The sequence below is a fragment of the Choristoneura fumiferana genome, chromosome 10, assembly GCF_025370935.1.
Source record: "Choristoneura fumiferana chromosome 10, NRCan_CFum_1, whole genome shotgun sequence".
NCBI lineage: Eukaryota > Metazoa > Arthropoda > Insecta > Lepidoptera > Tortricidae > Choristoneura > Choristoneura fumiferana.
Genome location: NC_133481.1, coordinates 10089474 through 10104089, shown reverse-complemented (window position 1 = coordinate 10104089; position 14616 = coordinate 10089474). Strand labels below are relative to the sequence as shown.

General features: G+C 37.0%; 2 protein-coding genes and 1 non-coding gene across 3 annotated transcripts in view; 1 reads left to right on the top strand and 2 right to left on the bottom strand.

Annotated features, from left to right (window-relative positions):
- LOC141432065 (THAP domain-containing protein 2-like) overlaps window positions 1-14616 on the bottom strand; it is a 213616-nt gene that overhangs the window by 14133 nt on the left and 184867 nt on the right. The window lies entirely within an intron of this gene.
- LOC141432066 (kinesin-like protein CG14535) overlaps window positions 1-14616 on the bottom strand; it is a 343284-nt gene that overhangs the window by 304542 nt on the left and 24126 nt on the right. Inside the window, exon 2 of the mRNA XM_074093449.1 lies at window positions 11271-11374. Within this exon, the coding sequence (XP_073949550.1) occupies window positions 11271-11347 (77 nt within the window). The 5' untranslated portion in view covers window positions 11348-11374. The remainder of the gene's footprint in view (window positions 1-11270; window positions 11375-14616) is intronic.
- On the top strand, window positions 1584-1667 carry TRNAL-CAG (transfer RNA leucine (anticodon CAG)). The gene has a single exon. It is a non-coding gene; the product is annotated as a tRNA-Leu (tRNA).

Sequence of the window (14616 nt, the reverse complement as noted above, 5' to 3'; positions counted from 1 at the left end):
ATTATGTACGGATGTAAGGTTATGGGCCCGGATTTGAGATTCCGGATTTATTTTAAAACGTTTGAAGCGCAATGTTTATTTAAATTTAATAAATATGAAAGTTGGACATATTGGTACATTACAGTCAAAAATGTAGAGCAAGAAATGTTTTTGCCCGCTTCTCCACAATAGCTTGACATTTCAAATACTTACGTAAATACTATTGTTTGAAAATACGTTTTAATATAAAATACATTTTAGCGATTATATTTTATTGAATATGTTCTGGAAAATCAGTGCTCAATTGTTTTTGAAAGAAAATTGTCGAACGCTATAATATAGCTAGGTAGAGTCATCATTCATTCACGATGACGCGTGCCGTGGTTCTTATTACAATGTCATTAATGTCTAATTTTGATAAAATCACGCGTCTTCATGGATGGGACTAGGTATAACTAAGTAAATATGTCAATCGGTCATAGCACTTGTGACTTTTGTGGTAGGTAGGTATAATGAGCCTGCTATTTTATAACTTGTTTATTGTATTTTAAATAAAACTAGTTAAAATACTGTGTTTTGTATTGTATACTTCAAATACACGACTCAAAAATATTTAGTATTTCATATTTTAAATACATGTGATTTTTTAATTTATATTATCAATTAAAGAAAAGAACGTAATTTGCCCAGCTCTAAGCTCCAGCTAAATTTAGGTACCTACGCATTATTACTAACAATTAACACAATGTTTTAGGGGCTGTTTCACCATCCATTAATTAGTGTGAACTTACGGTTAAATGTGATGCCGTCTCTGTCTAAGTATTCGAACAAAACACTAATCAATGGATGGTGAAACAGCCCCTTAGAGTATTTAGAGTATTACTTCATTACATTACTAATTTTATGATTTAAATTCGGGTTTTATTCCACGTAGGTAGGTACCTAGATTTTAGAGAAGCTCGATATTTCGGCACAGATACATGCGCCATTAAAAAATCGAATTGCGAATTTAAATCATAAAACTAACAAGTAATTGGGACGCGGTTGAAATACATCAATTAATTTTGACCATCCAGTAGTGATACTGCATTTTTTAAACGAAATGTACTTAGGTATAGCGTATGTTATTGTGCGTTTCTATTGACCGTTTTAATCAACTCAATCCTTTTTTTTTAATTGTCAATTTTATTATTTTAGGTAGGTACAGTCAGCATCAAAATTAGCGCATCCATTTTTTACTCTGTCGCATTGACACATTGTCAATCTTGCATGGCGTTTAGTACGTGACTGTAAAACGACAAAGTACGAAAGTGTTTATCTACTTTTGATGCTAACTGTACGTTATTACGTAGACTAGACAAATAATTAAGTAATGTGTCAGTGACTCACTGGCACTCATGAGTGACTTCCATGTTTGGTGGCTCCAAATAATTAACCGACTTAAAAAAAGAGGTTCTACATTAATTACTCGTAAGTCGTAAGAATAGATTGCACACATTTTAAATTAGGAACTAGGTATCTTGCGGAATTCGATCACTAAACTAATTTTAGCACAGTGGAATCAGCGTATGCATACATAACACTATTTCAACACATCCATAACAGTCAGGATGGCCGAGCGGTCTAAGGCGCTGCGTTCAGGTCGCAGTCCACTTCTGTGGGCGTGGGTTCGAATCCCACTTCTGACAAGCTTTTTTGTTTTTTTTTTAATTTACCAGCTTTACAAGCTTTTCATGCGTACATTCTATTTAGTCGGTACGAGTCATTCAAAGGGCCTTTCATTTCTAACTGATCGTGAAATATTTCGATAAGGAAAACAGACGGATAACTTTACTTCTTATCTCACGTCCTCGCTTACAGTTTTATCACTATCATTTACCGCCGCAGAGAACAAATCACTCTGTGTGGGAACAATATCTCAATAAATGAACTATTGACATACCAAATTCTTTAAACTTGCCGATCTACGAGAAAAAAATCAAGAAAACTTCATTACTTCATCGTTTTCTTCGCATAATTATGTCGGTCTAAAATGCTAGAAGTAATAATATATAAGGATGCTGCAAGTTTTTGTGTATACTACTGTTGATGGTTATTATGTAAAAAAATCAGAATTGGCAATTAGTTTGCAATGCCTACCTACTACTTGAATAAAAAAATACACTTGCACCCAAAGCGAACTACTAGAATTAAAGAAGTTTCAATACAGGAAATAAATAGACATTATGAATATACTCGTACAAGATCCAAAAACAACTCTTCTTGAGGCAGTCGGTTAAACATTATAATGACTTCGTCATTACCTCCTTATGAATGAACCTCTTACGCAGTAGCCTTAAGTATCTCTTAGAGATAGTAAAACTTTCATAAGCCTGCAATGGCCGGCGTATAAGAGCAAGCTATACTGGCCTACTGTTCCTAGACATGGCTAGATAAAAGTGTCCAGGCCATCTCCATTCAGGTGGCAATTTCACTCACCACAATGTTGCGGTCCATTCATATTATCAGCATAACTTCTCACTATGATCGAGATGAAAATGGCAAACATAATTATCACTTAAAAGACTAAGCTACTTGTTTATTTTTGCAAGGATTTTTTACAATTCGACTCCATAACGGGATGAGTTCGCTTCTATACACATTTAGTTTAGTTTATTTATTCATTAAATACAAAACACAATGTATCTACTATAAAATCTATCAAATATACATGCTGTCATTTATAAGTAGTGGAATAAAGGAATTACTTTAGTTAAGTTTGGATAAGTGCACTATATTTCAATACTAATACATGTTGTTAATATTGCTATGCCCTTAAACAGGGTTGTACTTAGACCTAAGGTGACTGTACAAAGTGCAATGATGAAAATAAATAAACTTGTTTCATTATTTTTGCGAGCGTTTAAAGATATGAGTGAAATGTTTTCAAGACAGTTTTGAGGAAGATTCGTTTCAAGGACGAATTTTTAAATACGTACCTAAATTGAATTTAACCACAAATAATATTTATTCAATTATGACTTTACAATATATGCTTTCAAATTCTACAGGAAACTGCTTAAAAATAGTAAACATGTCCATGTGCAGAACCCGTCCAACAGCAACATGCAACGTGGCACCCAATAATGGCACTTGAACAGAACCCGGGGCTTGTATTACGTGCTTTTCCCAACAATTTTTGTCATGCAAAAATGAGAGTTCCTATTGATTATTTCTTAGGCTCTTCAAATTAAAAACGAGTTGCTTTTCCATCATCATCATCCGGGAGATGTAAGCCTCCCTCTTAAAACGTCACAAGGAACGATAAGACCACTTGAATCCACAGGTTGCCCGAAACTCTCATGATGTTGTTTGTTTGTTGTTTCTTTATAGGTACTCTTTATTGTACAAAAAACCGGCCAAGAGCGTGTCGGATACGCCCAAGATAGGGTTCCGTGGCAATTACAAAAAATCAAGTAATATTTTTGTAAGGATTTCGTATTGTGTACGGAATCTTCCAAGTTTACGTATATTTTATACCTTAGGCTGCTATTATTCCTATATTATTCCTTGTAAATTTGATATACTTTAATTTTTCACCAACAGTTAAGATTTTAGAGGAGGGGGGGGGGGAAGACGATCGACTTTAATGAAATTTTGCAGTTGAATATATCGCAAACAGATCACTGAATCGAAAAATCGTAGAGACAATCCCGCAATGGTTTTAAAATACATATCTATCGATACCCCATACAATAGGGTGTCGAGAAAAAAAAATCACCCCCACTTTACGTATTATGGGTGTTACCGTAAAAAAAACTATTATTGTTTTTTGTTTTACCACTTTGTCAGCGTGACTGATATGTATATTCATGCCAAATTACAGCTTTCTAGTACTAACGGTCTCTGAGCATAGCTGCGGACAGACAGACAGACTGACGAACAGACATGGCGAAACTATAAGGGTTCCTAGTTGACTATGGAGCCCTAAAAAGGAAATACAAAAAGGTCGAAAAAAAGAAAAAAAAGGTGTGGCAAAAGGTGATGTCGTCAGTCTATTAGTAAGAGGACTACCAACGCTTCGTTTACCTGCATACCTCTGTAAATCCGCGTCAGAATGTAGTTCGGGCTCTCTCTTCTAGGCGGAGGCCTGTATCAACCACGCCGATATGGAATCAATATTAGTCCTGTCAAATCATAGCAATAGAAATAGCAATGCTTTATACGTATTAGCAGTGCATGAGAGCGTGGTACGCGCGGAAACTCGGAAATGCCCACTTGACTTCAAAGAGCAGGCGCCGGCGGGATAATTTGCACTTTTCTCTTTCATACTGTCATACGTGACTTTACCATGTCTTGACTCACACACAGAAATACAATTAGCCCAGGTAAAAGTGATCTGTTTTTTCTTTAAAAGCAGAAAATACTATATATCACCTAGTTACGTAAATTGGCATAATCTTCACGCTATCAAATTTGAAGTCATGAATGTTACAACTTTTGTCGAAAAAACCACTTAGGTACAGGTAGATAAAGCTGTTTGCTGTCAAAAAATATTTTTTGGAATTCTGTCATTAAATAATAATAATAAAAAACACGTTTCGAGCCATAGTTAAAGTAAATAGTAACTGACAATAAAAACAAGATTTAAAAAAACACAAAAAAAAGTTGTCGCTGCGTATCTAAGATAAATACGCTTTATTTTCGTCATAACAGTTCGCAACAGCACGCGTTTAATAGTTCGAGACTTGAACTAGAAAACGCGCGCTATTGCGAGCTCACTAGCAGTTAATAACTTCCAAAAAATCGACATTGTCACTACTCTCCTCTGTCATAACTCTCCGCGGTCTCCCCTATACAAAAAACTCTTTATGTCTTTACAAGCTTAAACAAAGTTTGTAAGAAAATCTGGTATCTATGTATGTCACCGTAACATTGTGCGTATCATTGTAGCATTGTGTGTATTTGTTATTTTACTGCAACTTGTTTTTCATACTCTTACTAGCTTTGGACAAAGTCGTGTAATGAAGGGCTTATGTTGGAATCTAGGGAAGTAGCCATAATTAAAAGCTTTCAAAGGCGGTCTGCAGCAGAGTAGGGGAATGTCAAAATATGAAACGTTTATTTATACGGTTTTTTCAGGCAGACGACGCAACACCGTCGGCAGTAGACATTTAGTGTGCGAGTTGGAAGAAGTAGCGTGGTTGGTTGATGAAATGATTTGTGAAATTATGAGTAAAAGTAGACACTTTAATGTCGTATAATCGATTGTGGTGATTTTTTAGGTAATTTTGGTCGAAAAATATACTGAGTGACTGAAAATTACCTAATTTTGTATGTAGAGTGGGCCAAATTATGTACCGCTGAGTATGTTTTGATACGTAATTGTTAACAAACCAACAACTGTAGAATTTGTACGTGTTGTGTCACAGGAGCTGTTAGTATGTGTTGTGTGGTGGTGATAGATGGTTTTGTGTGATTTGTGTGTGTTCTTACAGTGTGGCGGTGGAGGAAATGCATGAAAACGCATATTTTGTATAAGCTAGCTATCGTAAGGTCGCGGTTGAGCAAGGAAATTCGTTTAGTTCATTGATATGGACCTCCGCAAAGTAATGCCTGATTCAATAAATTACTTAACAAAGGGTGTTTAATTTTTCTTCCAACTTCAGCAGTTACAAAGTTTTATTTAGCGCGCCGTGTTTGTTATTGTTTTTTGTTTGGCTCAAATCTTGCAAGTTAATTTTGATCCACTTCCTGTGGTTGGTTTGATTTGAAATTACAATCAACAAAAGATACAGTCAGCAAAAAAGCTTGTATTAAAAAATATTTATCAAAGAACATTCGCAGTTCGCCTATGACTCAAAACACCCGACATCGCACGCCACACGTGCATAACCCTGTTTGTTGTTCGCTGTCATCGAAACTTACAAACCTCGGTTCACGGCTCGTGAGAGTTCACCTCCATCTTGCATTAACGTTCCAAATGATTATTTTTAACGCTTCCTACGGTACTATAAATGTGAAGGTTTGAGAGTGCGTTCGTGTGTGTTTGTCACTTTTTTTATAAAGTGAATAGGCAAATTTGAATGTAATTAGCATGTAGTACAGTTTTTTTTTATTCGACTGGATGGCAAACGAGCAAGTGGGTCTCCTGATGGTAAGAGATCACCATCGTCCATAAACATCTGCAACACCCTAGAGGCCTAAGATGGGATACCTCAAGTGCCAGTAATTTCACCGGCTGTCTTACTCTCCACCCCGAAACACAACAGTGCAAGCACTGCTGCTTCATGGCAGGATTAGCGAGCAAGATGGTGGTAGCAATCCGGGCGGAACTTGCACAAGGTCCTACCACCTGCAGATAGCCGTATCTCTGAAACAAATTGGCATTTTATGCCGATAATCCCACGGGATCGTCATAAAAGCCCAAACCTCATGGCGAAAGCTCATGGCGATGAAATTTTTGGAAATTTCCATGGGTTTTTTACAAAATCCCAGAATTTCTAGTCAAATACCTGATCTATAGGTAAACGCGAGCAAAGCAAGTTAAAATATCTTAAAATGCCACGAAAACTAAAATTTATTCCAACAACTAAGGAAAACGTCTGAGTGTTGGACACGTTAACGCCCAATAGATGGCACCCTGCTGTCACATCTATTTCTTATGACATAAAATGTGTGGCGGCAACTATTGGGGCAGTGACGATCACTCTACGTTTACTTTACCTACTGTTTTCAATTTCGCGCGCCGTACTGATGCAAATCAAAAATCTAAATAATTTTGCGTGAGAGTATTAAAGGGAACGTCTCAAAAAACAAATGTTGAAAAAATAACGAACCAAATATTTAAAAGTTATAGTTAGGTATTTGTGTGTGAAAGTATTAGTCAGGCAGACTTTTTGATCGTGTAATTTACAGATTGGTTTAGGTTAGGTTTATTTAATAACAGCCCATTATCTTTTCAAATCATATATGTACTTAATTTGATCCAATTTAATATTGTTTGTTCACGCGGTTGTTGTTGTTTTGATTAAAAATTAATTAAAAATTTAAAAGGAATTAGGTTCGTACTCGTAAATCCTTTCCAGGTGTTATTTTTGCGTATCATTCCAATTACCACAAACAAGCAACGCTTTTTAGCTTTTCATGCCTTCGAGGCGGTTTTACCCGTATTTGCTAGGATTAAATATAGTTTTAAAATAAGAGTCGACATCGAAATCACTTGAGAGTAGTCGCAATCTCGCTAATAGCAGATTGGAGTCTTGGCAAAAAAAAATTTTTTTTAATGACGAAGATGTACGAAAAATTATATGGCTTTTTGTATCTTATCTGTTTTTAACCTGAGGAGTCTTTGTATCTGAACGCTGAAAAAAAAAATTAAACAGTATTAGGCTATAAGCTCTGTTCTTCTATTGCAAATTGGCAATTTTCGAAAATTAAATCGTAGTTTTCATTGACGTTACATTAAAAACAATCATGTCAAATTTCATGACTCTAAGCCCAGCGGTTGTTATTTCGAGATTTTATCCCTATTCCGAGGGAATATCGGAATAAAAAGTAGCCTATGTTTTATTACAGATGTCCAGGTATCTACGTTCCAAATTTCATCCAAATCCGTCTAGCCGTTTCAGCGTGAAGGAGTAACAAACATACTCACAAACTTTCGCATTTATAATAGAGGTAGGATTAATTGAAAAATACAAAAAATATTCATCCATTCCATTAGATTTGATACGTAAATTGGTTGTTTACTCGTATTGGAATGTCACGTGAATTCTTTGTACAAGTAACAGAGCACAGAGCGGCGTTTACCTCGTTACCTATTTAACTATACTTTTGATCTTAATGTCCTGACAAGGCATTCCTATGTGTTCGCTCGGCCATTGCACTTGTACTACTGCATGTTGTGGTTAAATTACGTCTGAGCGTTCATTGGTTTTCTTTGATATCAACGATTGTTTTTGACACGTTTGTATTAGCTTCACTTGATACTATTTATGTAACTGAATCATTCAAATTGTTTTTTTTTTATTTAGGTACCCACTTCTTATTGTTGCATTGATACGACGCGTACCTAGTTTTAATGACAATACAATAATACGTAGTATGGTACCTACCATCAAACTGATCTGATGATGGTGTTGGAAGGAGACATTGCAACTCCAAGACAGAATAAGCCGAGTTTGGGTTTGTTAGAATGGTCTAAGACGTGTGTATTTGAGCAAAGTCAATTTTCATGGTCTGATGATGTAGCAGTTAGGCAGTTACCAATAAAGCTTGTCTTTTAATTTTGAATTATAATTATTAGTAGATTAGGTATGCATTCTGTATTATGTTGGAGTCAAGTATCCAGAAACCACCAGACCAGAAGTAGGTGGGGTCTCCACTTTTACGTTGTCAGTATTCCCAAAATCCGCACAAAGCGTTTTCGCTCTTCCTTCATCAACGGCACAGCAAAGAAGTGGAATTCCCTGCCTGCTACGTGTTTCCTGAACACTACAATTTGGTCGATTTCAAGTCTAGGGTGAATGAGCATTTACTAGGCAAGCGTGCTCCATCGTAGGCCTCATCCTCGCTTTCCAGGCGTGATTGTGACCAACGCAAGCCTATATTGTATTTAAAAAAAAGTATCTCCACTTTGGTCAATGTTAAGCCAAAGGCTACTAGAAACACAGAGAAGCTTAAAGTTCCATCTTACAGACTGGCTAAAACCAAAAAGTCTTTTCTGGGAAATTGCATACGTTTTTATAATAAAATTTCAAAAAATATTATAAATGAAACTGATACAAAATTCAGATCTATTGTCAAGAAGACATTAATATCAAAGGCGTATTATAAAGTTAATGATTATATCATGGACAGGGATATTTGGAAATAATTCCGATCCGCATTAGCGATCCCTTCAAATAGCGAACCTACTGTGTTAAAAATAAAGTTGTGTTAAATACTTGTGATGTATACATATCATTTAATAATATTGTAAATCTGTTTTAAAAAAATATATATATATACCTCGTTGAGTTTCTTGCCGGATTCTTCTCAGCAGAGGTTTTTCCGAACCGGTGGTAGATTTTTTTTTGACATTCATAAGTGCTTGTTATAGCCTAAATTGAATAAAGATATTTTGACTTTGACTTTGAACATCAGCGAAAGACTACGAATACCGCTTTATATTATTTCTAGGAGTATTAGTTATTAGATTGAACTGTGCTATTCAAGCATATTTAAGCAATAAGTAATATCCTGATTTGTGACTGTTACAAAATCACAGTGCAGGATAGAGCTACGTTGAAAAACTAACAGACAAAAATAGAGAAGCACAAGATAGTCATTGTAATCAACTAAGTCTGGTTAATATTTCAGTCGCCATTACACAAATGTCTTTCGGGAATAAAATGCGATTAACGTCAGCTCAGTTTAGGAACAAAATACTCAGCACTTATAAGAATGCATTTAATAAATCTACGGCAGTCTTGAAGAATTAGGGTTCATTAGGATCACTAAAATAACCCTTAATAAGCAGAGTGCAAGGCGTGTATTCGAGGAGTCGTGAAACTGGATAGCTTTGAGACGTTCGGACAAAGGTATCAATTACGGAAACGTTAGTCTAAAACGAAAAGTAACTAATTTCTTGGATGCGTCGTATTAGTATTAATATTTTCACTATTTAGATACAGAGGCATTAGTTAAAAATGAATGAAAGAAAGCTATTGAGTTTGATGATAGCCAAGTGGTTAGAGAAACTAACTATGAAGCTTGAGGTATATTTGTATGTATGTCGCCGGCCGATCGTAAAATCCGCCAGATCACGAAATTCCTAGGCATATCGTGAAATTGCGCCATTTCATGAATTGGCTAAGGGACATCCGCCATATCGTTCAAAGCTCACCGTTTAACGATTTGCCTAATGATGTTTAGGCAAATCATGAAATTCCTAGGAATATCATGAAACGCCGCCATTTCATGATTTGGCCAGTTTAGGCAGATCATGAAATTCCTATGCATATCATGAAACGCCGCCATTTCATGATTTGGCCAGTTTAGGCAGATCATGAAATTCCTAGGCATATCATGAAACGCTGCCATATCGGTTCTGGCACTTCGCCGGAAGCTACCGCGGCACGCTCGGCTCGTGGGTTGTGGTCACAATTCACACTAACCACTCCTCGCTTCGCTCGTCGTACCTAAATTTTTTTTTTTTGGCAAATCACGACGATGTGCCCGGTACAGAGCTAGGAATATCGACGAATGCGTTGCTCTAATCGATCTGCCGTGTTGTTTCTCAGGCACATCCTGATATGCCTGGCCAACTTTTAGGCATATCATGAAATGGTGGCATTTCACGATATGCCTAGGAATTTCGTGATCTGGCGGATTTTACGATCAGCCGCCGACATGAATAATACGAATGTTTGTTCTCTAGTTCGATAATTATATATGTATTTATATATGAATGTTTATCCGTAGCCTGACTGATGGCCGATGGGGTCAGAAGGTTCTCGAATGGCGTCCGCGGACCGGGAGACGAGCTGTCGGTAGGCCTCCAACAAGATGGAGCGACGACCTGGTTAAGATCGCGGGATCGTCGTGGATGCGTAAAGCACAAGACCGGTCTGAGTGGAGAGCCTTGGGGGAGGCCTATCTCCAGGAGTGGACGTCTTTCGGCTGACATGATGATGATGATCCGTAGCCTAGTACCGATCAGGGATGTAACGGATGTAGTTTTATCGGAACCGAAAGCGGAACCAGATGTTTTCAATTTAGTTTATCGGAACCAGAAACGGAATCGGAACCGAAAACGGAACCGGAACTAGAAACGGAGCCTGAGTGATAGGTGGACGAGATGTTAGTGTACGACGAATGACTGGTATAAACCTGTTTATTTTTGATGTACGCCGTTCAAGTTCGGCCGCCGCGCTAAGCATTGACATCCGGTATAACTTTCGTTTCAAAAGAAACGGAACCGGAACTGATACGGATGTGTAAAACCAAACGGAACTTCCGATGTAACGGAAACGGAATCGGAGCTCTGTTACATCCCTGGTACCGATAGTACCTACTACGGTTTTGCTTAGTTTCGGGCTGAATCGTGGTGTGGTTCAGCGGTCATTACCACAATTTACTAAAATCCATGGGAACACTAGCAATAGCAGAAGGAACAATAAATGTGGTGACATTGATGCTACACGGTAACATAATGCACGATAATATTTTTATTCCCCTAATTAAAAGTTCTGATTTGTGAGTGATTTCAATGCACTCTGAATGGCCGCGCCTTTTGTGTCACAGTCAATCAGCTTTTATCAGCTTACCTGTTGTTATGATTATGGGCATCCCTAGGGGGTGGCATCGGAGTGGGGATCCTCCTCCCCCCTTTCGTCACACTCATAGCGCCGTCTCGTATTGTCCTCGAGACCTGAAAAGAGTCATTCTTGATTATTCCTGTAACACTGTAGCTGGGCTGTGTGGCACCTGCTATGTAATCTCGCGTTAACATGACCATATTTTTTTTAAGTTGTACTAATAATTACAATACTTAATTATGTTTGTTAACATGTCAAACCTTAACCTCTGGTTATAGTAAATTTCTATGAGCCCAAATTTACTAAAGTCGCCGACATAGCTCGAAGAATACCTATGCTAGTTGAAGTGTAATAGAATGGACAACTGAAGGAGAGGCGTTCGTATATATGTCGGCGGCCGATTGTAGTATGGCGCCATTTCAAGATATGCCTAAAAGTTGAACAGGCATATCACGATGTGCCTGAAAAACAATACGGCAGATCGGTTAGAGCAACGCATTCATCGATATTCCTAGCTGTATACGGGGCACATCGTGATATGCCGGAAAAAAGAAAAATTTAGGTACGAAACGAGCGAAGCGAGGAGTGGTTAGTATTAATTGTGAGCACAACGCACGAGCCAAGCCGAAGTGCCAGAACATATGGCGGCGTTTCATGATATGCCTAGGATTTTCATGATCTGCCTAAACTGGCCAAATCATGAAATGACGGCGTTTCATGATATACCTAGGAATTTAATGATTTGCCTAAACGTTGAGTTTTGATCGATATGGCGGATGTCCCTTAGCCAATTCATAAAATGGCGCCATTTGATCCCATTATCGCGATTTGGCGGATTTTACGATCGGCCGCCGACATGTACCTACCTACTCGTATACTACGTGAACTGATCGCGATTTATCTAAAGGGAGAGTTGGCGGATGTTTTCACAATATGGTTATTATTATATTGGTTTGATGCACGCTAAATGTATTGAAACTACTTACATAAAATTTCTCACATTGATTCCATACTAGAGCTCTGATACATTCCGCAATTAAAGCCAAATTAATCACCACCATAATAATAATATAATGCGTTTACATAAGGACCTTTATGATGTCATGGTAGTCAGAAGGTTCTACGGTGGATTATTATAACAATAACAGTTGACTGTGCTTTTATAATACCTAACACTTGAGTTTCTCGCTGTTATTATATTACGGCCCGTGTTCCACTATCTAACCAATTCTTACTACGTGTACCTACAAGTGTATGAAGTTAACACACAAGCAGAGTGGCAGTAGAATCTTAAACGAGTTTTTATTTTAATTTTAATATTATTAAGCATTTTTTTAGTAACTGTAGGTACTTTTAAGTGACTGCTCTATCATTGTTATCCAAACCACATTTCCATACCAAATTACAATTCGATGTTGAGGAGTTCTGTCCCGCAGCTACGACCCTGGCCGGACCGCCAGAATTTGACAGCCTAATTATGGTATTGTTACCGGATTGACATAAGTATAGAAAATTTCAGCTCAAAGTGGATAACAAAAAGTGGTCTAAAAATAGCTTGCGAATTTTCAGGACATTGATTGTACATGTGAAGTTAGATAAAGTTCGTAAAAATTAAGTTTTTTGTTGTGCAAGAAAAATACCTACTCGTACTTTTGTATATTCCGACGATAAATCAGGATATTTCGCCAGTTTTTTATTCCCGGGAAGAAAATACGGCTCAGAGTAGCTTTGAGCGCCGACACAATGGCTCTAGCAGTCGCTGTTTTTGCTTTGACGGATCCTGACACTTCACAAACTTATTTTCAATCTTACACGAACCAAAATTCTACCTTACTGTTATAAAAACAAGGCCTTGGCGAAGCGAAATGGTTCTTGTTACTGTACAAAATTATTTTCTCCTGTTGTTCAAAATTGAGCTGTACCTCTTTGGGTTAGGTAGGAAGTAAAGTGAAGGAAGCTTACTTGGTATTCATCTCACTCGCTATGATTATTAGTCCTGCTGATAGTGGCAAAGACGAGATAACCCACTGTTACGAGGCCTGAGGAATTATATGTACTTAGCTACAATGAATTTCATTTAGGAGGGTTTTGAGTTTGAGTAACATTGTCAAATTATTTAAATCCGTGACCTTCATTAAGCCTTCATTAGTTACCAGTTTAACATACGAAATGTCAAGTATAATGAAAAGTAGCTTGGGCTAAAACCCAGTAACAAGCGTTTTCCCAGAGATATAAGACCAAACTAGATCGATTTTTCATCCCCGAAAACCCCTTAATGCCAAATTTCATCGAAATCGTTGGAGCTGTTTTCGAGATCCCCAAAAGTATTACAAGAATTGCTCGTTTAAAGGTATATTATATAAGGGATATATATATATATATATATATATATATTATCTTATTTAATTATCCACACATGTAATTTAATTATACAAGCCAAAGCATAGAGGTACCTATTATGTGTAAGTACTTTTGATAAGGATCTTTTTATTATTCTTGCTATAAGTTTTCAAATATAATCTAATAACATACCTACTTATAGGTATATAAATAAATATATAAAAAATAAAAAAGATCCATATCCAAAGTACAATAGGTACCTCTATGTTGGCTTGTATAGGTAATTATATTATACAATGTGTGAAATTCACAATCCGTACTGAGCCCGCATTTATAAGAACTATGGCCCTATAACCCTCTCATTTCGATCATAAACCTATGCCTTGCAGTATCTATATACTTTCTATATCTATATGCTCTATTTTTTTTATTCGACTGGATGGCAAACGAGCAAGTGGGTCTCCATATCATATCATATCTATATACTGCAAGGCATATACCGAGATGATAATTAAAACTAAATTTATAGGCCATTTCCTATGTTACGAGTATGAGCTCGTCAACTATCACAAAAAAAATTGCCACGACTCTATGTTGATATGGACCTCTGCACAGTAACGCCTGAATCAATCAGTTATAATATCATCAACATAGAATTCACATTCTCATCCCCAACAATCTCTTGATCAGCCTCAAACTGATTCGGCGCCTAGGAATGGTGAATACATTAAGTTAAGAATACTGGTCTTATTTAGGTCAGTAGGTAAGGAAAAACCTGACCCCGTATAATTCATCTCAAAAGAGCAAACACGGAAGAGGTAACATCAGGTATTGGATATTAAAGTTCTTAGGGCCGCGGCCCAACGAGCCGAAGTAGCAATAAGAATTCTTGCGCAACTTTTTGTACCTTTAGGAAAGTTTGGGAAATTTAAACAGGTTATAAATTGTAATAAAAGGAGATCCACTCGCAATAGAAAATGCCATTTGAATGATCTGGCATTAAGAAGCGGCCACA